A 25,964-nucleotide genomic window follows, 5' to 3' on the forward strand; every position below is an offset into this window, starting at 1 on the left:
TGAGACACTATGGAGTATACAGTCCATGGAATTCTCTAGGCCAGAATACTGGAGTGGGTAGCCTTTCCCTTCTTTAGGGATCTTCCCAAACCAGGGATTAAATCCAGGTGGATTTAATCCAAGCATTGCAGGTGGATTCTTTACCAGCTGAGCCACAAGGGAAATAACGATGGTAGGGTACAAGTGTCAAAGAAACGGAAACCTACTGGGCTGAGTTTTCACAACTGGACAGAACAGGCTAAAGGCACTCTAGAGATATCAAGTGCGGGTGGGAGGAGCGTAAATAAACAAAAGCAGAGACAGATACCAAAGGATAGTAAGAACACAGTGAAGTTATTTTAGAAAAAGGTAAGATTCTCAGCTCTTCATTCTCTTACATAGATTAATTACCTGTATTTATGTTCTTTCTAATAAGAGTCTTAGACAAAAAATACACATTACGTAGAATGTCTTATATATGAAAATACAATTTAAAAAATGAAGTATCTCTGTACAGGTCAAAATAATGGTGAACACCCTCACAGGTATGTCACATCTGTAACTGTCGTCACGTCTCCTAAAGCCATTTGGGATAAACAAAGCATTCTTACCATCCTTATGCCCTCATCTTCTGGCTTAGAAAATCTCAGACAAAAACAGGTAATAGAGGAGAATAAGCAAAGTCAGTGAATTAATCAAGGGAAAATTACATAGTTATAGGAAAATTGAAGAGATTTTTATATCCTGATTCTTTAATATAAGAAACAATCAGCATTATTATCTGTTTCTTAATATATTTTTAGTTTTATACTACAATTAATGCTCCCACGAACAAGGTATTTTATGTACTAATTAATACTTTGAAGCAAATAATACCATTTGACTAAGTATTCATTAGAATGAAAACTTTTTATTTTTTTTATTCTTTTTTTAGAATGAAACCTTTTTAAGCCAAGCACAAACTTGCCTGTGACTTTCAGAATAAGAGTATTCATCTCTCACCTATACAATGAAATTAGACCAGGTGATCTCTAAAGTTTCTGATAATTCTAAATGTTAATGATGCTACACTACTTATATAGCCAATCCACATTATTTTTTCTAAAGTTCTTAAATCAGGATCTTCCCTAAAAATGGTGTGAAGTTTCCAAAATGCATTACATTTTAGAAAATTTTAAATTCACATCTATTACAGACTAGGAATTGAAAAGAGTAATTTCTTACAAATAAAGTGAAGTCCTTTATTTCCTACCATCCATGTTCCTAAGAATATGAAAGTACTAATTAAAATTCAGAAATGTATAAAAACTTTAAGGAACAGTTACTGAAAACAACAACAAAAAATTCTATTAACTTAGTAGGCTTAAGTTTTGTATTAGGAAAACACTTATTAACAATAAAAAATTAAGGAGTTTTGGGATGACTCTCTGTAATCACAGTATTTAAAAATAAAACTACTTTCCTCTGCATAATTCTACTACATAACTGCTAACTTTCCTGAACTTCCAAAACTTACAAGCAATTAACTTCAATATACATCTCCAAGGAAAGGTTTCAATCGACCATGTAAACACTGATTTATTAAATACAGTAGAAGTCCATGCTTTATAACTCAGCATTAAATTTCTCATGGAGAAATCAACAAAAACATTTCCTATCATAGATAGTTATCAACTGTCTTTGTTATCTCCCAAGTAACATTTCATTAAAGAAATCAAGTTAAGTGGGAGCTGTCTTTCTTTACAGATGATGCCTGCGCTTTGGCCATTCTTCGAACCAGCGCTGCTTGTCTTTTTCTCTGAATTTCTTCCGGAGAATACTTTCTATTTTTCTCTTCTTCTTCTACAAATGAAACCAAATATAGATATTAGTTTTAAAGACTATAAAATCATTCTGAATGAGTTTTAGTTTTTACTGTCTTATTACCCAGATCTGCCACACTGGTTTTGTTACTGGCCTCCCTGGTGACTCAGATGGTCAAGAATCTGTCTTTGGTTTTGTTACTCAACCATGTTGTTGCCGTTCAGTTGCTAAGTCCTGTGGGACTCTTGTGACCCCATGGACTGTAGCCTGTCAGGCTCTGTCTATGGGGTTTCCCAGGCAAGAATACTGGAGTGGGTTGCTATTTACTTCTCCAGGGGATCTTCCTGACCCAAGGACTGAGCCTGCATCTCTTGTGTCTCTAGCACTGGCAGGATTCTTTACCACATAGCCATCAGGGGGGCCCATCCTAAACTATTAAGTATAAGACTACAAATGCAGATGCAGTACAAGGCTCCAGGTCAAAATGAAATCAAGAACTGATCAATCTGTTTGATGTACTCTTCTCACAGGGTGATAAAATTGATTAAAAACTCTACATTTTGACTACCCAGCAAATAATTCTTATGAACAATGACACCTAACTTATATAACCAACAAATGAATATATTTTAAAAACAAATTGGAATTTTAAATGTTATATAGATTATAATAGAAAAGTAGTCAAAATAAAATGAATTAGATATTAATAATACTTCAAATAGTATATTTTTACTGTAAGATAACTGATGTTAATATTCCTATTCCTACATTTTTTTCCTTTATAGATCGCCAAGATTTTTATTTCAGCTGTTTAGGAAAAATACTTTGGAGTAATAGAGTGAAACCTATCATGTCATAAACATAAAATTCACTGTCAAATATTGCATTTTTAGATGGAGGATATATTTTCTATAAACACTGGAAAATTACTTCAAGGAGCAGGATGTCTGCATAAAATTTTCAATATGAAATCTTTTTACAAAATGTGAAGCATTCTGATATATTTTTATGCAACATAGTAGTGTATACTTCAGATAAACATACTATGAAATGAACAATGTGTCTTAAATTTAACACAACCAATTCTGCCTCTACCAAAATTCTGAGTTCTAATAAAATGAATTCCACAGGTAAGTCACTCTGAGCTAAAATATTAGATTATCTATGTAATGCTACTAAGAATCAGACTTCAAAATTTTAGCCAACATTTTTCATTTAATGTTCTAAAATCAAGACCATCATCCAAATACATATTTAAGTGACTGTGTATTGGTAAAACTGTGTATGTTGTAAAATTTACCCTCTAAAGAAGTAAATAAGAATCAGTAGTACTGTTAACAAGAGAAATAATATCTACAATGACATCTACAGAGATTCAGAATATAGTTGCTATAAGACATTTCTCTTGTTAATCAAGGTAGATATTTACCCAAAGTATATCATCATTCTCTCCTTCCATCTCCAGTACAATTAGAAATGCAAGAGGGTGCTCAGAGTAAAAGATATATATCTCAAACTTCCCAGGTGATTCTGTTGCCTTTTGCTCTCAAATCAATTATCTTACAGAATGCAGCTATTTTTTCTTATAGAATGATACAACATACTTTTAAATTAGTTTGACTAATTTATTATTTTAGTCTGAAAGCTGAGAAACACAAGAAATTCAGAACACACACACAATTTACATTCAGTTGACTATAAATTTAGAAGGAAAATAGGTTAACAATCCATGGCAGAATAGAACATAGCTCCCTAAAACTGGCACCTCAGTTTGTTATGTGGTATTCTACAAATTAATTTCAAAAAGATACAATAAAGTCACATAGGGAAAATCTGATTTTGGAAGAGTCATTCATTTCTTCAATAAAAATACATAGCAAGGGGCTCCAACTATTGTCAAGGAACAAAACAAAAATGGCTCTTTCAAATCTTAATCCTGAAGCAGGGGTCAAACACTTTGTCCCCCCAGTTGTTGTCTAGTCACTAAGCCCAGTCTGACTCTTGCAACACTGTGGACTGTAATCTTCCACGATCCTCTATCCATGGGATTTCCCAGGCAAGAATACTGGAGTGTGTTGCCAGTTCCTTCTTCAGGGGATCTTCCCAACCCAAGGATCCAACCTACGTCTCCTGCATTGGCAGTCAGATTCTTTATCACTGAGCCACCAGGGAAGTACTTTTTTTCAGCAAAAGACCCAAAAATATGTTAACCTTTAAGAAGCATAGGATCTCCTGTGGCAACTATTCAGCTTTGTCATTGCAGCATGAAAACAGCCATGGACAACACATGTAAATAAATGATGCGGCTGTGTTCAAATAAAACTTTGTTTATGGACAATGAAACATGAATTCCACATAGTTTTCAAAAGGTATTAAGTATTATTGTTCTTTTGATTTTTTTCAACCATACAAAAAGTGAAAATCACCTTAATATGCTGGCTGTACAAAAAACAGGCCCTACAGGCTGGATCTGGACAGGCCACAATTAGCCAAATCTAGCTGAAAACAATGAGGTAGTCAGAAGCTCCCCCACTGCCCCAAAGGTATCTGCTGCAGAGCAGCTTGAAACACCAAAGTAAAAGGAAATGAAAACAACAGAAATGTCAACAAGGTTAATGTTAATAGAATATTAGGTATTATCAATAAACTTAACAGAAAAACTATAAAGTAAACTGAAAGACTCTACCCATTAAAAAAAAAATGCTAAGATAGTAGACAAGAGTTTTGGAGAAACTCACATATTCTAGAGAGACTAATCTTTAATGGAATTACAACTATAATTAACGTAAATTCACACTGGAAGAATGACTCAATTAACTGTACTTACTTAAATATAAGCTTAAATATTTGAAACTACTATAAACTGACAATTTTAAAGTTTCAAAATATCTAGTTTTGGTGATAATGTAGCATATTCATTGTCAGTATTGATAAAAGTATAAATTGATGTAATTAGCGGTAAGATTTAAAAATCTCCATCAACATTTAAAATATTCTGAATCTTGTATCAATTTTCAAATAGATACAATCTCATCAGCATGTGCAAATTTATGCAGAATATTCACTGGCAGACTGGACTGCTTGTAATGCAAAAAACTGCAATCAAACTAAACCTCCATCAACAGAGAAACAGATAAATTATGGTATCATTTACACAACTACATACTATGCAGAGATTCAAAGTACTAAAGCCAATCTCTATGGACTATCAGGAAAAAGACAGTTACATTAAATGAAAGCAAAATCAAGCTGCCAAATAGTCTTTGCTATATAATTATATCTATTTAAGTAAAAGATAGACACACACCACCCTTCACCCCTGCCTTTATATACTTGCAGAAAATGCTATTAACAGGGGCTTTCCCTGAAAAATCTTTGGAGAAAAGGAGAAATAGAGAACTTACCTTTTTATGTCAAATTAACCTATACTCTTTATTTTTAAACAATTACCTATTACTGCTGCAAATTTTTTAAAAGTGAGGAATCACTTAACAGGAAAGTTGTAGTGACAATGCCAACAAAAGCATCATTTAGAATCTAAACAGAAAACAATCTAATATTAAAAGAAACTAAAAACTTCATTACCATATTAACATTGATCTACATAATAGGTAAAATTCCTAATGTTAGCCTCAAGTGAGGGAGACTGATTAAAAAAATCAATAATTACAAGCCAGCAATGGTGTAAAACAAGTTAGCACGGGCTACTGGCAAAACTGAGAAAGTGAACCAAAATCATTCTGAGTAGTTAGAAATACACTGTGTTTAAGAGATAAATGGAAACCGGCTAGTAGATCTGGTATATGCATGTGGGGGTACAAGGTTTCTGCTGAAAAGCACTGGGCATTAAGAAACACAGACAGTTATGCCAGAAATATTCCCTTTTAAAAATTATTACAGTGTCAGTGAATGACAGACTTTTCAGATTATATTGTATAATGTTCACTCAAATATTTACTAAACATCTTCTAAATTGCAGCTGCTATGGTAGGCCTAGGTTCACTGATGAGACAGATGGTAATCAATATCTGATTGCAAACTGTGACAAAAGAAATTAAGGAAATAAAAGAGAGATGACTGAAAACAACAGGAAAGCACTTATAGACTGTTGAAGGCAGCAGGGTTAGCTGGGAATAGCAAAGTTCCTGAACTAGAGAAGAATCTATTCTGTTTGAGGAACTCAAATACAGCTGGTGTAGCTGAAGTCTAGTAGATAAGGCAAGGAAAAAAGAGAATAGGCAGGTTAAAGAGACAGTTCAGGCTTGCAGATCAGGATGTAAATTAAGATTTTATATGAAGTATGGTGAGCAGTGCCTGAAAGCTGTCTTCAAGCAGAGGAATGCCAAATATGCCTACTTGCTTTTTATTTTTTTTTTACCTTGTGTTAAAAGATGATTCTGCTGTTTGGAGACTGAAATGGGAGGGAACAGGTAGAACTGCAGCAGTCCAGTCAGGAAATGTTGGCTTGCATAAGGGTGGTACAGCAGAGAGTGAGAAAAATGGACAGTTCTGAGATACATTTTTTGAAGTAAAAACAATGGAACTTGAGAGATAGAAAGGAGAATTGGGGGAAAGAAAAACTGGAAAGAATCAAAGATGACAAGATGTACTAAATAAGTAAATAACCACTCTAACCATCATAACTAACAGTTTTATATCAGATAGTATTCTAGTAAAGGCATTTAATTAGAATGCTCTAAACCTTCACATATTGTTCTGCTAAAAAGAGACAAATTACTCAAATTTTAAAACAGTGAGGTATTTCAGTGAACACAAGGAATCTCATACAGTAACACATATATGAATAAGTAAAATTTTCCAGGAAATAATTCAGAAAAGACTCAATACATACTTATTGATTGGCAACTATAATAGTCACTGTATTACATGTTGGCAAAGAATTCAATGCAGTCTTTTAAAATCACAAATCACCCAGAGTTTGTATATGCCAGCATCATTATTTATAAGAATCACTTTAAGACTTCTAGTTAATCATCGCAAAATAGTCTTTAACATATGTCACGCAAATTCAATACAACAAAGAACTAGTCTGGCTATTTTTCAAAGAACACTATTTCATACATACCTTTTGAAGGTTGTCTCAAAGGTTCAGAAAATTTCACTGAAGACTGCTGTTGAACAGCCTTCCCAGATAATGGGTTGACAGCTTTACTTTTCTCCAAACCCTGTGTGATGCTGGTATCAGAAGTACTTCCTGTTACAGAACTGTTATTATACGGGGAAAACATCGGACAATTTTTCATCCTTTCAAACACGTACTTAGACAATCTAGCTGCTCTGTTAAAGTTTCTCTGAGTTTCACCTGTTATGGTGCTACTGGATAGATGTAGGGTACCCAATCTCTTCTTAGAAGCAGCAATTTCTGTACTTGTATGATGTGAACTCACATTCAAACCTGAACTTTCTGTAAGAACCGATTTAGAACTATTCACTTGTTTCGGTACATTAGTGTTGTTACAAGAGACATGCAGATTACTGATCTGACAGTCTGAGTTCTTAGAGTATATACTCAAATTTGTCGTGGCACCTAAAAAACCTGGAGAATTTCCATACATTTCCCCTCTCTCCATCTTCACTGATTTAATTATTTGTAAGCTATTTGTCAATGAAGACATCTGTGCTGAAATGCTGTTCAGATTCAGGAGCTCTGACTGCATCAATTGACTTCCTTGTTTAGGTGTAGTAAACACGTTTTTGGCTCCATGTTTAGAACTATTATTGATCCCAAGTACACTTTCTGATGTCTTGCTGTCGACTCTAATATCTTGCTCCTGAGTTAGTCTTTCAATATCATCACATGCCTGGTATAATATATCATCATCTACATCATTTGATTCCCAGCTACTCTCTAACTGATAACACGCTTTAACAATTTCATTGGTAAATGATGGATCATTCCAATCATCAAAGAAAGAACTTAACTTTGATCCATTAGTCTGATCTGGGTTACAAACACTGGTTGTATTGCCCAAAGTTGCTGAGCTGAAAGGCTGAACATTAGCAGGCACTTTCAAAGACTGATTAAAAATGGACTTATTAGAACATCCTGGTTTCAAAGCAGATTTCCTTTCAGAAGCATTTACTTTAGAATTAAATTTAGTATGAGTATTTTCATTTACTTTTGTCAGATTAGATGCAACTGCACAGTCTTGAATTTTGTCTTGATCAACTATATTCAAAGATTTCTCCAATTTCATTTTATTTCCAGTGGCTGGTAATTTATTTGGTTTATCATTTGGCTTTGGTGAAAATCTATATTTTTCAGCATCTGTTAATTCACTGTTCCATGTATTTGAAGGAAGACCTTGTAAAATTTTTGAATCTCTTAACTTGGCATCTAGACTTGTATTCATTCCTGACTTACTTTTATCCTCTTTACTGTTAAAGGAACAAATTTCCTTTTGATCAGCAATTTGGACTGTTTTAGGAGCAGGGAACAGCTCAGACATTTCAATATTCTGCATAACAAAAGGTTCATTACTTAGTAAGTTTTCCCAATCATCCTCAAAATCACTGGTAGTAAAATTATCAATGTGCTTATTAAAAGTTCCTGGTTCCTTAGTACAGAAAGTCACATATGATTTTGTCATTCCAGGATTATCGACTTGATGAGAAAGTGATCCTAGGGTTTTACTTGGCAGATTTTCAGTGACCACAGTTTCATTAGTAATGATTTTCTCCTCTTTCAAAGTGTTTTTCTTTCCAAAGGTAGTATTACTGGTTTTCAAGAAAGCATCTGACAAATCTTGGCTTAACTGTCCACTACATTTCTGAGTAGAACCATCAAACATGGCAATAAAGGCTGCTTCAGCATTTTGGTCAAATGGCTTCTGACTGCTGGTTTGATCATTTACCACAGATATCTTGGTGTTCTCTTTCACTGGCTTCTTTATTATAGCCTTATCTATTTCAGGAACTAGATCACACAGTAACTGCATCTGTACACCATCTCTGTAATTATGTGAAGTCTCTGCTTCTGAAATCATCTGGATAAGATCATGATTTCTCTTGTCTTGCTCTTGAATCACATCCAGCTCTTCCATATTTTTATCAAATTGCTTAGCTAATTTCATAAGTTCTTCCTCTTGATTTTGTGATTTTAACCTATTAAAACAAATATTTCAAAAATTATGTAGATATTCTAAAAGTCATACTCAACTGTTACTTAACATTATTTTAAAACTCACAAATTTTAACACATCCTGACATTATAAATAAGTTCAAAACTTTACATGTCAAAGTTAAGGATACTAATTTATAACCATTTTGACATGCACACAAAGCCAAATACTAAAATACACACGAAATACAAATACACACAAAACAAAAATACTAAAAATATTTACTTCACTGAATGTCAGAAAAACTGAAAAGTTTAAACTTACTTTGTGCAGCTGAGTTTTGCTCTTGATTTTCCTTTTGCTACACTAGGAGTGCAAGGAATAGCAGTGTCACCAATCCACATGCCCAGCATGGAGTCTGTTGTTGGTTTCTCATCCTTTGGCAGAAGGGCAAAAAAAAAAAAAAAAAAAAAAAAAAAAAGAGATGTGAAAGTACAAAAACAACTAACCAAAACAAAACTCACTTTAATTATGCAGAATTATTTTATTAAAGGAATAAATTCTGGTAAGGTGACAGCAACTAAACAAACTTCAAAACAATGAAAAGCTGGAGGATGGCAATAACAAGTTGCAAGAAGTAATCTACACTTGCTTTAGGGAATGAAAACACTAAAAAAAAAAAAGTTTTTAAGAATTTAATTAGAAATGCACGTTAGTTGCTCAGTCATGTCTGACTCTTTGCGACCCCACGGACTGTAGCCTGCCACACTCCTCTGTCCATGGAATTTTCCAGGCAAAAACACTGGGGTGGATAGCCATTCCTTTCTCCAGGGGACCTTCCTGACCCAGGGATCAAACCCAGGTCTCCTGCATTGATTGCAGGCAGATTCTTTACCATCTGAGCCACTGTGGAAGCCACTGCAGAACAGAAATACATATTCAATAATAAAAGTACATATTTTTATTAAAAGAAAACTGATCAACTTATTTCAGTTGTCATAAGATATTGATAAAAATAAACATTAGTACTAGAAACAAACTGTGCAGCAGGAATCATTAGAATTAGGAATAAGAGAGATAAATATGGAGTTCTTTCTGTATTACCTCAACCTCCAAATTTTCCCTATTGCCATTATAATGCTTATCTAAGGTGGACAATCCATGTTGATGTGAATTGACAACACTTAGATAGAACTAAGAAAATTTAGCATTAAGTCAAGACCAAGTTAGAGATAATGGCAAGATTAGAATTAGAATTCACAGCAAGATGCTGTGAATGAGGTAGGGAGAAAAACAAAATTAAGTAGAGAAAGTGGGTAAAGAAGTTTTAACCAGTATTAAGGCGAGAAAAAAGCCATTTTAGTCCTACATGTTTCTTTTACACCTTTTAGTCACTTGATCATGCACAAAATTAGTGAATGAATTTATGTATTAGTTACAAACCAAACCAACAAATTAAACAAGTTAATCATCTTCTACTCTGTTTTTACAGTACCTGGAATGAATATAAACAAGCAACTGTCACACAAATAATCACTAGATTACAGATTACTTGAAGGCAAAGACAGCTCTTATGATGACTAAGCATCTAGCAAAGTGCTGAGCATAAAGATGTCAATTCATGTTTATACACTAGAAAGTTAGGTGATAAGTTGCCTACAACTTGGTACTTCAAAATCATCAATCAATAAAAAAATAGTTTCCTTAGATGTCCAACTGAATCTAGCAGTTTTCAGCTTTGCAAATACTCAAGAAAAGCAATAATTTTGATTTTAGACTCAATACATAGCTTCCCTTTTGTTTCAACAATCTTGAATTTGGGAAGATAACATTCTTAATGATTTAATTATGGATTTTTTTGGGTCCATCTACCAAGTAATTTTAAATTCACTCCATTTTTAGAGATTAAAACAAGGGTGCCCACTCTCACCACTACTATTCAACATAGTTTTGGAAGTTTTGGTCACAGCAATCAGAGCAGAAAAAGAAGTAAAAGGAATCCAGAGAGGAAAAGAAGTGAAACTCTCGCTGTTTGCAGATGACATGATCCTCTACATAGAAAACCCTAAAGACTCTACCAGAAAATTACTAGAGCTAATCAACGAATTATAGTAAAGTCGCAGGATATAAAATTAACACACAGAAATCCCTTGCATTCCTATACACTAACAATGAGAAAACAGAAAGAGAAATTAAGAAAACAATACCATTCACCATTGCAACAAAAAGAATAAAATACTTAGGAGTATATCTACCTAAAGAAACAAAAGACTTATACATAGAAAACTATAAAACACTGATGAAAGAAATCAAAGAGGACACAAACAGATGGAGAAACATACCGTGTTCATGGATTAGAAGAATCAATATTGTCAAAATTGCTATACTACCCAAAGCAATCTACAGATTCAATGCAATCCCTACTAAGCTACTAACGGTATTTTTCACAGAACCAGAACAATAATTTCTCAATTTGTATGGAAATACAAAAAACCTCGAATAGCCAAAGTAATCTTGAGAAAGAAGAATGGAACTGGAGGAATCAACCTGCCTGACTTCAGACTCTACTACAAAGCCACAGTCATCAAGCCAGTACGGTACTGGCACAAGACAAAAATATAGATCAATGGAACAGAATAGAAAGCCCAGAGATAAATCCACGAACCTATGGACACCTTATCTTCGACACAGGAGGCAAGGATATACAACGGAAAAAAGACAACCTCTTTAACAAGTGGTGCTGGGAAAACTGGTCAACCGCCTGTAAAAGAATGAAACTAGAACACTTTCTAACACCATACACAAAAATAGACTCAAAATGGATTAAAGATCTAAATGTAAGACCAGAAACTATAAAACTCCTAGAGGAGAACATAGGCAAAACACTCTCCAACATAAATCACAGCAGGATCCTCTATGACCCACCTCCCAGAATACTGGAAATAAAAACAAAAATAAACAAATGGGACCTAATGAAACTTAAAAGCTTTTGCACAGCAAAGGAAACTATAAGTAAGGTGAAAAGACAGCCCTCAGATTGGGAGAAAATAATAGCAAACGAAGCAACAAAGGACTAATTTCAAAAATATACAAGCAACTCCTGCAGCTCAATTCCAGAAAAATAAACGACCCAATCAAAAAATGGGCCAAAGAACTAAACAGACATTTCTCCAAAGACATACAGATGGCTAACAAACACATGAAAAGATGCTCAACATCACTCATTATCAGAGAAATGCAAATCAAAACCACAACGAGGTACCATTACACGCCAGTCGGGATGGCTGCTATCCAAAAGTCTACAAGCAATAAATGCTGGAGAGGGTGTGGAGAAAAGGGAACCCTCTGACACTGTTGATGGGAATGCAAACTAGAATAGCTGCTCTAGAGAACAGTGTGGAGATTCCTTAAAAAACTGGAAATAGAACTGCCATATGACCCAGCAATCCCACTGCTGGGCATACATACTGAGGAAACCAGAATTGAAAGAGACACGTGTACCCCAATGTTCACTGCAGCGCTGTTTACAATAGCCAGGACATGGAAACAACCTAGATGTTCATTGGCAGAAGAATAGATAAGAAAGCTGTGATACATATACACAATGGAATATTACTCAGGTATTAAAAAAGAATGTATTTGAGTCAGTTCTAATGAGATGGATGAAACTGGAGCCCATTATACAGAGTGAAGTAAGCCAGAAAGATAAAGAACATTACAGTATACTAACACATATATATGGAATTTAGAAAGATGGTAATGATAACCCTATGTGCAAAACAGAAAAAGAGACACAGATGTACAGAACAGACTTTTGGACTCTCTGGGAGAAGGCGAGGGTGGGATGTTTCGAGAGAACAGCATCGAAACGTGTATTATCTAGGGTGAAACAGATCACCAGCCAGGTTGGATGCATGAGACAAGTGCTCGGGCCTGGTGCACTGGGAAGACCCAGAGGGAGCGGGTAGAGAGGGAGGTGGGAGGGGGGATCGGGATGGGGAATACATGTAAATCCATGGCTGATTCATGTCAATGTATGACAAAACCCACTACAACACTGTAAAGTAATTAGCCTCCAACTAATAAAAATAAATGGAAAAAAAAAGTATAATAACTTTATATATCCAGTTATATAAATAGATGGGTCCTATATATGGTTTTTATATTATTTGTAAATGTTACATTTTAAAAAATTCCTCATTAATAATTACACAGTACAATCCAGTGCTGTAAAATGCATCTAAGCACATTAGTTCATTCAATTCTAGAGTATACTGTGCAGAGTTGTATAAAAATGATGGAAAAATATATAACATCTTCAAACAAACAACACTGTGTGAAAAGTATCCCTGAAGAAAGTAAAATAACTGATCAATTAGAATAAAAATGCAGATTTTAACAAATGTCATCTCTGGAATTATTGCTGTTTGTTTTTTAGTCCCCAAGTTGTGTCCAGCTCTTTTGTGACTCAATGGACTGCAGCCCACCTGGCTCCCCTGTCCATGGGATTTCCCAGGCAAGGAAACTGGAGTTGGTTGCCATTTCCAACTCCACAGGATGTTCCCAACCCAGGGATTGAATCCATGTCTCCTTAATTGGCAGGAGGATTCTTTACCACTGAGCCATCAGGAGCCCCATCAATTAAAATAAAAGTAAAAATTTTAAAATATATCTCCGGAACTATCAAGGTGATTTAAATAATTATTTAAAGAGGGTAACTCACTTATGCCATTCTGGAACATGAAAAGTTCCTAAACAGACCTTGATATTACTAAAGATTTATATGCTTTAAAAGTGCTCACTTGAAAGGGGTAACATTTAAAAGCAACTAGTTTAACTGTATTTTTTCTTATACAAAAGATATCACTTGCATACTGCTGCCATTTCTTTATGTGAGCAATTATTTCCAGCCCACTTAAGTAAAGAGTCCAATAATTTACTTAGCTTTTTATCACTATTTAGGCTGACCAGCCCAAACACATTTTATGCTTCTTTCATGTAAAATCAACAATTTAATGAAGATCTATTGTTAACTTATGTAGCAAGTAATATATGGCATAAATGCTATTTAATTAATGAACTCTATGTAAAATGTATTTCTATAACATGCCAAAGATGAAAAGTAGAGCTAGTAGTAACAGAGCTCTTTTGACTGTGGTAGTTGTAATTTTGGATGTTTTATAGCCACTAAGAAAACCTTTATTTCCTGTCTCCTCCACCTGTATGATGGTGATCCCTGTAACCAGTTTGGGCCAGAGCCATGTATTGTTTATGGTCAACATACAGTCACTATCTGAGGCCACATCAAGGAAAATACCGTACTTCCTGTGAAGACACGAAACAAAATTTGGATGTTTTCTGGATTTAAATGTTGCTAAATAAGAAAAAAAAGAAAGAGATCCAGAGCAGAGAGTGACCTATTACTCAAGCATCACAAGAGCAGAAATAAAGAAGAAACTTTTGAACACAGTTCTTTTACAGCAAATAATTTATCATATGTAATCTTAATATACCCAGTATTTGTAGTAGTCTATAGTTTACAAACAATTTTAATCTAATTCAATCATCACAGAAATACAAAAAAGAGAGTAAGACAAGTAATAATTCTATTTTAACAACTAAATGAACTAAAGTTCGGATAGTTTAAATGACTTGCTAATATATGTGTGTATGCTCAGTCAAGTCCAACTCTTTGAGACCTCATGGACAGTAGCCACCAGGCTCCTATGTCCATGGAATTTTCAAGGCAAAAATATAGGAGGGGGTTGTCATTTCCCACGCCAAGGGATCTTCCTGACACAGGGACTGAACCCATATCTCCTGCGTCTCTTGCACCAGCAAACAGTTTCTTTACCACTGTGCCACCTAAGCAAGTGACTTGCTTAAGAGTTGCCACAGAAGGCAGACTTAGTACTAAATCCAAATCCAGTTTTTTTCCTGGAGTAACAGGCAAATTTGGCCTTGGGAGTACAGAATGAAGCAGGGCAAAGGCTAATAGAGTTCTGCCAAGAGAATGCACTGGTCATAGCAAACACCCTCTTCCAACAACACAAGAGAAGACTCTACACAGTCAGCAAAAACAAGACTGGGAGCTGACTGTGGCTCAGATCATGAACTCCTTATTGCCAAATTCAGACTTAAAATTGAAGAAAGTAGGGAAAACCACTAGACCATTCAGGTATGATCTAAATCAAATCCCTTATGATTATACAGTGGGAGTGACAAATAGATTTAAGGGACTAGATCTGACAGACAGAGTGCCTGATGAACTATGGATGGAGGTTTGTGACACTGTACAGGAGACAGAGATCAAGACCATCCCCAAGAAAAAGAAATGCAAAAAAGCAAAATGGTTGTCTGAGGAGGCCTTACAAATAGCTGTGAAAACAAGAGAAGGGAAAAGCAAAGGAGAAAAGGGAAGATATTCCCATTTGAATGCAGAGTTCCAAAGAATAGCAAGGAGAGTTAAGAAAGCCTTCCTCAGCGATCAATGCAAAGAAATAGAGGAAAACAACAGAATGGGAAAGACTCCAGATCTCTTCAAGAAAATGAGATACCAAGGGAACATTTCATGTAAAGATGGGTTCGATAAAGGACAGAAATGGTATGGACCTAAGAGAAGCAGAAGATATTAATAAGAAGAGGTGGCAAGAATACACAGAAGAACTGTATAAAAAAGATCTTCACGACCCAGATAATCACGATGGTGTTATCACTCACCTAGAGCCAGAAATCCTGGAATGTGAAGTCAAGTGGGCCTTAGAAAGCATAACTATGAACAAAGCTAGTGGAGGTGATGGAATTCTCGTTGAGCTATTTCAAATCCTGAAAGATGATGCTGTGAAAGTGCTGCACTCAATAAGCCAACAAATTTGGAAAACTCAGCAGCGGCAACACGACTGGAAAAGGTCAGTTTTTCATTCCAATCCCAAAGAAAGGCAAAGCCAAAGAATACTCAAACTACTGCACAATTGCACTCATCTCACATGCTAGTAAAGTAATGCTCAAAATACACCAAGCCAGGTTTTAGCCATACGTGAACTGTGAACTTCTAGATGTTCAAGCTGGTTTTAGAAAAGGCAGAGGAACCAGAGATCAAATTGCCAACATCTGCTGGATCGAAAAAGAGAGTTCCAGAAAAACATCTATTTCTGCTTTGTCGATTATGCCAAAGCCTTTGACTGTGTGGATCACAATAAACTATGGAAAATTCTGAAAGAGATGGGAATACCAGACCACCTGACCTGCCTCTTGAAAATCCTATATGCATGTCAGGAAGCAACAGTTAGAACTGGACATGCAACAACAGACTGGTTCTAAATAGGAAAAGGAGTACGTCAAGGCTATATATTGTCACCCTGCGTATTTAACTTATATGCAGAGCACATCATGAGAAACGCTGGGCTGGAAGAAGCACAAGCGGCAATCAAGATTGCCAGGAGAAATATCAATAACCTCAGATATGCAGATGACACCATCCTTGTGGCAAGAAGTGAAGAGAAATTAAAGAGCCTCTTGATGAAAGTGAAAGAGGAGAGTGAAAAAGTTGGCTTAAAGCTTAGTATTCAGAAAACTAAGATCATTGCATCTGGTGCCATCACTTCATGCAAATAGATGGGGAAACAGTGGAAACAGTGGTTGACCATTTTTCTGGGCTCCAAAATCACTGCAGATGGTGACTACAGCCATGAAATTAAAAGATGCTTACTCCTTGGAAGGAAAGTTATGAGCAACTTAGATAGCATATTAAAAACCAGAGACGTTACTTTGTCAACAAAGGTCCATCTAGTCAAGGCTATGGTTTTTCCAGTAGTCATGTATGGATGTGAGAGTTGGACTATAAAGAAAGCTGAGTGCCGAAGAACTGATGCTTTTGAACTGTGGTGTTAGAGAAGACTCTTGAGAGTCCCTTGGACTGCAAGAAGATCCAACCAGTCCATTAAAGATCAGTCCTGGGTGTTCATTGGAAGTACTGATGTTGAAGTTCAAATTCCAACTTTTGCCACCTCATATGAAGAGTTGACTGACTGGAAAAGACCTTGATGCTGGGAGGGACTCGGGGCAGGAGGAGAAGGGATTGACAGAGGATGAGATGGCTGGATGGCATCACCAACTCGATGGACATGAGTTTGAGTAAACTCCGGGAGGAGCTGGTGATAGACAGAGAGGCCTGGCGTGCTGCGATTCATGGGGTCGAAAGACTCGGACATGACTGAGTGACTGAACTGAACTGAATGTTTCCTGATGATATTTTAAGTTAACAAGTATTAAGAAAGGGAGTTTCAACTGGGAAAAGACTACTACAGATAGTTAATAATAATAAAAGATTTTGAAGTTTAAATTTTTATTGTCTGATTGTATTCTCTTATTAACATGAAAAATAATAACCACATATTATTAAATAACATTAAAAACAAAATAAAAACATGGCTCTAGTTAAAAATCATTTCTAAAAAATAATATATATGCTTAGGAAAATACATGTTTGCAACTTTACATTATGTTCCTTTTTTCAAAACTGCATTTCAGTGGTAGAAAAGGTAAAAGTAATGTGCTGCTCTGTTTTTGGAGAAGAGAACTGAATAAGACAAGATATTTTTCACACAAATGAACTATAAACAAAACTTACTGCCATACCTTTCACTGTTCTGTAATACACTATAAAATTACTCATATTTACCTGAGGAGCAATACGATTAACAATATGTGAGATCTCATCACTATCTGTGGTGTAAAGCTGCTTTTTTCTTCCTTTAGCTATAGAAACAAAGAAATTCATATAAATTATAAACAAAAATGTAATTTCTAAAAATATCTGTCACTTCTTAGAAAACAATTAGCATGGCTTAAATCACTAAGCACTCTGACATCACATGCCTATCACAGCAACAAAATCACTTAAGATTTTGGAAAAATATCAGCTGTATAAAAGTTCCTGATGTGAACACCTGAGTGAAATTCTAAGGTTAAATCCTAATCATTAATCAAATATTCACCCAGATAAACTGTTAATGACAAATTACCTAGCTGTTTTGTCATTGGAGAATTTTGATCCCAAAAGATATCATTCTGTCCATCTGGATCATTAGGAGAACTGAAGGCAGATGACAATAAATCCATTTGCAGCATTCTCTTTGGTGTCTCATATCTTTCTATATAAAATAAGATCAAAATAACAATTATTGCATTCTAAAGGATTACTTGACTTCATAACACCCCAATGTTAAATACCTCAGCTAAATTACATTTTATGTTCCAGTTATAAAATTTTCTCCCAGTGATGACTGTACTACTTTATCCACAACAGAAACATTTGTTTCACATAAAAATCTCAGTAGTACTTTACAAACTTGACATTGTAAATAGTAAGTACAATCTAATAGTTCTATAAATGGATAGGACAATACTGTATAAGCTAGCCACTCCACTGGAACTCGGAGTCTTTTGGAACCACCTGTAATTTACAAATACATTTCAAAAGTGAACAACGTTTCAACAGAAATTTCAGAAAAATACATTTCAAAAATAAAAAACGCTTCAACAGAAACTTCAGAAAAAGTCTGTGTTTAGCCTCCTTTGGCCAACCATACCCAACCAATCACTTCAAAAAACTATAGTGAGCCATTTCTTAGTTAAGTTCTGTCAAGTACCACTTTTTGTTTATTCTGCAATTGTTTTGTCAAAGTAAACTACAAACAAGGCAAAAAGCTCTATTTAAGAACATGCTCTAGAAAACAGCTCTGATGAATTTCAATTCCTACCAGGATTCATCAGAAATCTTTTTAAAAAATGAAACACCAAAAAGTGATCATAATGATATACTTAGGGGCCCATAGTTCTCCTACTTTGAGGAACTTTTATACAAAGGAACTTCCGGTTTATTCCCAAGGTAAAGCATCACCAAGATCTTGAGAATACAGATAACTGTATTTCATATGTCCCCTTCACTAAAATCTGGTCAGGGCAAACAGTTTAAGGTGAAATCATCCCTCTAGGCATAACCTGAAGGCAAAAGGTATTACTTTTCCTCGCTCTGCCACTGCTGATGCTTGGAGAAGCAGCCTAGAAATCAGCGTTCCTTCCTGAGGTAAACCCCACAACTTAATTCCTGTTGCAGGGGGGATAAGTGGTGGTCAAGCCTAACCGGGCAGTGCTCATACTCGGGGATGAAAGTCGTGGGGGAGTATAGTCTGGTTAATTTTGAACTCTTGAGGGAAAAGCCCAGGGAAAGAAAACACGATTTCAGACTCCACCCCCACCCGGGGCTCTGAAGCTGAGGCGCTGAGGCCCAGGGAGGCCCCCACTGCCCATGTCTCACCCTCGGGATTACTTTTACTGCACGAAGCGGCTACTGGAGGCTGCTCTTGCTGCGGCAAGGGCCGGGGAGGCCTCTCTCCTGGCCCTTGAGGCCCCGAGCCGCGGGCCGCCCTCAGCCTCCTCTTTCCCGATTCGACCACCGAACGGCATTCTTCAGTCGCCATCCCTTTGCGCGGCGTTTGCTTCAGGCTAGGGCTGTCCCCGTGTTTCCTTCGCCGACTCATGGCCCAGAACCCCCTCCACCGGCAGCGCTTCCTTTCACATTTTGCAACTGGAGCAGTAGAGCAATGAAACTAAAAGCAGGACGCCAACCCAACGGCCGCCACCATTTTGGTCTGAGGAACGCTCGTAAGAGGAGGGCGCTGATTGGTTGCGTCGGGACGAGGGGCGGGGCTACCAGGGTGCGGAGGCGGGCTACCAGGGTGCGGAGGCGCGCTTCCGCAGTCCGCGTCCGAGCCTGCTCGGTTCTGCTCGGATTCGTCCGCATTGAAAATGATTTAAGGGGTATTGGTCTGGCCACAGAGGCGCAGAGCGAGAGCATGAGAGGTGGAAAGAATCCTTTGACACTTTTTTATTGAGTTTACAACTAGAATAACACATTACTTGGGTTCATATTATTGTGCGTTTTAATTTTTGGAAAAAGAGGAGATACCGGAATAGATTAGGAAGGAAGACAAAACTTCTTCCATAGATGAATGTGCATAGAAAATCAAAACACGTAGGAAAAGTTATTAAATTCATAAATTAACAGAGTTGCTGATACAAAGTGAATATTCGAGGATCAATTGTGTTCCAATAGATTAGTAATAAATGTTAACAATGACGTTTTAAAGAAAGATGATTCATAGTAGCATACAAGATACCAGTTGATTAGGAATAAATTTAACCAGATGTTAACACTCCTACACAGAGAATTGTGAGATATTTTAAAAAGAAATTGAAGACCTAAATAAATGGAGAAATACTGCATTCATAGATTGCAAGATTCAATATTGGTAGATCTTTTTTTTTTTTTTGAAAGTCATTCAGTGGTGTCTAACTCTTTGGGGCCCGGTGGACTGGGGCTTGCCAGGCCCCTCTGTCCATGGAATTCTGGTGTGGATAAGCTGTTCCCTTCGCCATGGGATCTTCCCAACCCAGGGATCCAACACAGGTCTCCCGCATTGCGGATGGATTCTGTTACCAGCTGAACCACCAGGGAAACCCAGGTATACTGGAGTGCATAGCCTATCCCTTCTCCAGCGGAACTTACTGACCCAGGAATTGAACCGGGGTCTCCTGCATTGCAGGCAGATTCTTTACCAGCTGAGCTACAAGGGAGACTACCTCAAATCAAGTGCTATTTGATTATGTATTGAATTGTAAAAGGTAAAATAGCATTCTATAAGATAATATATATTGTCTTCATTACATAAAGTGAGTTTTAAATGGAACAAAAAGGTCACCAACTGTAAAGAAAATAATTAAAAATATGGCTACATTAAATTCATAACTTGAGAACTTCTGCCTAACCAAAGACAACATTAAAGACAATGAAAAACAAGTCACAGATTGGGAGAAGATATTCAGTTCAGTTCAGTCACTCAGTCGTGTCCGACTCTTTGCAACCCCATGAATTGCAGCACGCCAGGCCTCCCTGTCCATCACCAACTCCCGGAGTTTACTCAAACTCATGTCCATCGAGTCGGTGATGCCATTCAGCCATCACATCCTCTGTCGTCCCCTTCTCCTCCTGCCCCCAATCCCTCCCAGCATCAAGGTCTTTTCTAATGAGTCAACTCTTCGCATGAGGTGGCAAAAGTATTGCAGTTTCAGCTTCGGCATCAGTCCTTCCAATGAACACCCAGGACTGATCTGCTTTAGGATGGACTGGTTGGATCTCCTTGCAGTCCAAGGGACTCTCAAGAGTCTTCTCCAACACCACAGTTCAAAAGCATCAATTCTTCGGCACTCAGCTTTCTTCACCGTCCAACTCTCACATCCATACATGACTACTGGAAAAACCATAGCCTTGACTAGACGGACCTTTGTTGGCAGAGTAGTGTCTCTGCTTTTAAATATGGTATCCAGGTTGGTCATAACTTTCCAGTAAAGTAATGTTCAAAATTCTCCAAGCCAGGCTTCAGCAATACGTGAACCGTGAACTCCTAGATGTTCAAGCTGGTTTTAGAAAAGCCAGAGGAACCAGAGATCAAATTGCCAACATCTGCTGGATCATCAGAAAAGCAAGAGAGTTCCAGAAAAACGTCTATTTCTGCTTTACTGACTATGCCAAAGCCTTTGACTGTGTGGATCACAATAAACTATGGAAAGTTCTGAAAGAGATGGGAATACCAGACCCCCTGAGCTGTCTCTTGAGAATCCTGTATGCAGGTCAGGAAGCAACAGTTAGAACTGGACATGCAACAACAGACTGGTTCCAAATAGGAAAAGGAGTACATCAAGGCTGTATATTATCACCCTGCTTATTTAACTTCTATGCAGAGTACATCATGAGAAATACTGGGCTGGAAGAAGCACAAGCTGGAATCAAGATTGCCAGGAGAAATATCAATAACCTCATATATGCAGATGACACCACCCTTATGGCAGAAATTGAAGAGGAACTAAAAAGCCTCTTGATGAAAGTGAAGGAGAAGAGTGAAAAAGTTGGCTTAAAGCTCAACATTCGGAAAACTAAGATCATGGCATCTGGTCCCGTCACTTCATGGGAGAAAATATTACAATATGCAAAATTAAGGGCTCATATATAAAACATACCAAGAACAGATACAAATCACTAAGGAAATGTTTGACCACCATTAAGAAAAGTGAGTCAGATATTTTAGCAGACTCTGCAAAAGAAAATCAAAGTGTTCAGCAAACCTGTATAAAGGTGCTCAACTTTATTTGTAAGAGGAAGATGAAAATTAAAATGAGGATTAGATACTCTTCTCAGGAGGAGGGCACAGCAACCCACTCCAGTATTCTTGTCTGGAGAATCTCTATGGATGGAGGAATTTGGCGGGCTACAGTTCATGGGGTCACAAGCAGTTGGACACCACTAAAGCTACTGAGCATGCATGCACATGATATTCTTCTACACCCATCAGAATTGCTAAAATTAAAAAGAGTGACAATGGAGGTAACAAGGAAGTAAAACTGATGAGACCATAGCCACTACCTTGGTTGCATCATGTGAGAGAATGGAGAGCCAGAGGTCCCAGCCAATGGAAACTGTCACAGTACTGCTGGTGATGGCATAACTTGGTTTAGTAACTTGGAAAACAGTTTTTGATCTAGCAATCCCACTCCACATACTTGTGCATCAAGATACATTTTATAAGAATGCTTTTAGCAATTAAATTCAAAATTACCCTAAGCTGGAAGCCAACCAAATACCCTTCAACAGTAGAGTGGGTAAATATATTGAGCTATATTTACTCAACAGAATGCTGGATAGTAATGAAAATGAAAAACTATAGCTCCTTGTAACAAGAAAAACATATCTCATAAACTTCAGTAAAAGAAGCCAGACTCCCCACTCCTTCCTCCCCAAGAATACTATGTAACTACATTTACATAAATTCCAACAGGCAAAATTAAACCATATTGTATAGAGATGTAAGCTTAAGTGATAAAATTATAAAGAACAATCAAGGAAGTGATGACCATAATAGTCAGAATAATGTTACTTTGGGGAGGAGAGAAGGGGCAATGATTAGAAGCCAAGATGGAAGGAGAGTATCCAATACTTTTGTTCATTGCCTTGTTCTAGTTGTTGATTTTGTGATAATTCATTGAGCTGAACATGTCATTTTATGTACTTTTCTGAATACATATTTATCAATAAAAATGTTTTAAAATTTTAATGTAATGCAAAAATCTTTATTTCTACTGAAGAAATGGTTTATATTTCTTTTTTGTAATTTACTATTTTTGTTCTTCAGTTTGGCTGACAGGAATCCTAGAACTAAAGCTGAGGTACTATCAATTATGTAAAACATTGTGGCGAAATAGTTCTTTTCTTTTTCTTCAGTACTTTACTTTCTACTAATATTTCTGTTGCCATTTTTGCAGGGAAAGAGGGAGCCAGAGAACAGTCACATTCCTGGTCTCGTCCCAGGTCTGGAGCACGTTCCTGGTATGGGCCAGTAAGTGAGTGTCCTTGACTTGGAGCAGAAAAGAATTCAAGAGCCAAAGCATTAATAAAGTGAAAGCAGGTTTATTTAGAGTTACACATTTCACTGGCAGAAACCAGATCATCTCAGCTAGATAATTTCATAGGTTAATGAGTGGGAGGAGTATTCTAACTATTTGAGGGAGGGGGAGCAGATTTCCAGGAGTTGGGCCACCACTCACTTTTTGGCCTTTTATGGTCAGCCTGGGAATTATCATGGCACTTGTCATGGCATTGGTGTCCTTTAGCTTGCCCATGTATTACAATGAGTCTGTAATGAGGTTCAAGATCAACTGGAAGTCAGATCTTTCACCATCTTGGGCCTAATCAGTTTTTGCAGTATTCTATGTCATTCTTTGACAATTCTGCCCCACTCCCTTCCTTCCTGTCTCACCACAATTATTTGTAATCTACATATTTTAAAACCACTATTTAGTTTTATGTTATTTATTTATATTTAACTGGATATGACAGCTTGGGAGGTCACATCTCTTAAAATTCAAATTAATTTCTTGAACCTCCAATTGTTTAAAGTAATAGGACTATTTCAATTGTTTTCTGGGGTCTCTCTTACCTCTCAACTGACCAAGAATTCCAGAAGCAAAATTTTAAAAACTCAAATGTCCATTATAATACTTTCTTAAGTAAATGGCATCATAGCTATCTAAGACTAAATTTATCCTGAAAATACCTAACTCATACTGAGAAAATAGTTGAAGGTATTTGAAGAATTTAATAATGCCTATTGGAGCAATAACTATGTGGTAATTCTTTAAAGCATATTAATACTGAAAATAAAATAGCAATGAATAATTTCCCATAAGTGTCCAAATTCTATAATGCCCAAGTAACTCTTATAAAAAGGAACAACTCAAGCTCAAAAAGCAGACATATGTTCTTACCTTAGTAGCCCCAGGATGGCTATAATCTATAATCATTATGTGGTAGGAAACTATCATAAGTTTTAGTTTTAAAGTTACTTAATTCACACAATCTGTTCCAGTTCTAAATGTAGTTCAAAATAAATGTGTTTCCTGAATATAACTCCAAGTGAATTACAGTACAACTAACTTCTGGATAAAATATTTTAATAAAAGGTAAATTTTGTAGACATCTGAATGTAATGTGATCCAAAAGGCCAAAATAGCATTTCTAGGCATTTGAATAACATGTACATATAAGTGTGTTTTAGTGCAACTAAAAACTGTTTTAATAAGTCAAACTCTGATTTATTTTACCTGCATACATTATCCATAAGTTTAACAGTGATTATTAAGCAAAAATTTGAGGCATTGAGAGTCTGTTGTTAAGGAGCTTTTTTATAGTGAAGTGATTGCCTTGTCACTTACATTACGATGATATTGTCAGGATCAATGGCCAATTGTGGAAGGTCTTTGTTTGAAGCAAAAAATAATAGGAACTTCATTGACCAATCAGTGGTTAGAATCTTGCCTTCCTTTGTAGGGAGTAGGGGTTCAGTCTCTGGTTAGGGGGCTAAGATCCCATATGCTTTCTGCTAAAAAACCCAAAAAACATAAAACAGAAGCATTATTTAACAAATCCAATAAAGAGGTTAATAATAATAATAAAAATCATAATGTGCTATTATGTAGCACAGTATGTATACAGAGCTCTGCCCCAGCTCCAAATCTATCATAATACAGTTGACAGAATCTGAACAGGCAACAGAGTGACTAGAGAATTTTTTAAATAGTGTTGTTACTGTATTTCTTAAATATACCCCAAAATGCACCTGGATAAGTTCTGGGTGTTTTGTTTTTTTTTAAATTAATTAACTAGTTAATTTTTTTTCATTGAAGTATAGTTGATTTACAATGTTGTGTTAGTTTCAGTTTTTAGATTCTTTTCCATTATACATTATTACAAGATATTGAGTATAGTTCCCTGTGCTGTACAGTAGGTCCTTGTTGGCAATTGTAATTAAAGTCATATCCACACCCATCCCTCTTCTGAGGGAACTGCTCCACGGAGAGCCCAGGTGATCTGCTGCACAGGTGATCCCTTATTCGAGTAGAGATGGGTTCTTAACTTTGAGAACCAACACATAGATTGACTCTCCACTTCTGTCACAAAAAGATACATTGAGATAATCATATTTCCTCTTGGAGATTTAAAGAATTTACTAGCAGGCCCAGTGCAAATCCATGGAAGACTGGTTGGTGGAAGGGGAAGAGTGTAGAAACTCTGAAGAAGTCTTCTAATGGTGGTGATTTAGTTGCTAAGGTCGTGTCCAACTCTTGGGACCCCGTGGACCGTAGCATGCCAGCATGGGATTCTCCAGGCAAGAATACTAGAGTAAGTAGCCATTTCCTTCTCCCAGGGATCCTCCCAACCCAGGAATCGAACCCGGGTCTCCTGCATTGCAGGCAGGTTCTTTACTGATTGAGCTAAGAGGGAAGCCCAGTCTTCTAATAGTGGAACGGAAATAAATGATGTTACCTGACAAGATCATTGGATGAATATTTTAGATTTTAGTTGCTGGAAACCAAACAACCATTTAGTTTCAGGGTCCCTAAGGCCAGGTCCCATTGTAATTCTAATCAGGGCCTTTTCTTTTATAGTGTAAGCCCTCACAGCAAACTTCCTTTTCTTGAGCTAGCTAA

The 25,964-nt window shown here is 36.5% G+C and overlaps 1 protein-coding gene across 1 annotated transcript; it reads right to left on the minus strand.

Moving 5' to 3' along the window:
- Window positions 1-869: 869 nt before the first annotated feature.
- Window positions 870-19,515, minus strand: ETAA1 (ETAA1 activator of ATR kinase). Its single transcript, XM_065929039.1, has 6 exons — window positions 19,183-19,515; window positions 17,888-18,016; window positions 17,545-17,621; window positions 9,189-9,301; window positions 6,869-8,907; window positions 870-1,821 (listed from the first exon to the last, which is right to left on the minus strand). Exons 1-6 carry the CDS (start codon window positions 19,403-19,405, stop codon window positions 1,694-1,696), a joined length of 2,709 nt encoding a protein of 902 aa, XP_065785111.1. The 5' UTR covers window positions 19,406-19,515; the 3' UTR covers window positions 870-1,693.
- Between the last annotated feature and the right edge of the window lie 6,449 nt (window positions 19,516-25,964).

The sequence above is a fragment of the Muntiacus reevesi genome, chromosome 3 (genome assembly GCF_963930625.1).
Source record: "Muntiacus reevesi chromosome 3, mMunRee1.1, whole genome shotgun sequence".
NCBI lineage: Eukaryota > Metazoa > Chordata > Mammalia > Artiodactyla > Cervidae > Muntiacus > Muntiacus reevesi.

Bases quoted from the DNA above. Each gene is read 5' to 3' on its own strand.
- ETAA1 (XM_065929039.1), bottom strand. From the start codon at position 19,405: ATGAGTCGGCGAAGGAAACACGGGGACAGCCCTAGCCTGAAGCAAACG. The intron at 17,622-17,887 runs GTAATTTGTCAT...TTGTTTCTATAG, and splicing joins TCCAATGACAAAACAGCTAG to CTAAAGGAAGAAAAAAGCAG. The intron at 1,822-6,868 runs GTATGTATGAAA...TTTCATTTGTAG, and splicing joins TTTGAGACAACCTTCAAAAG to AAGAAGAAGAGAAAAATAGA.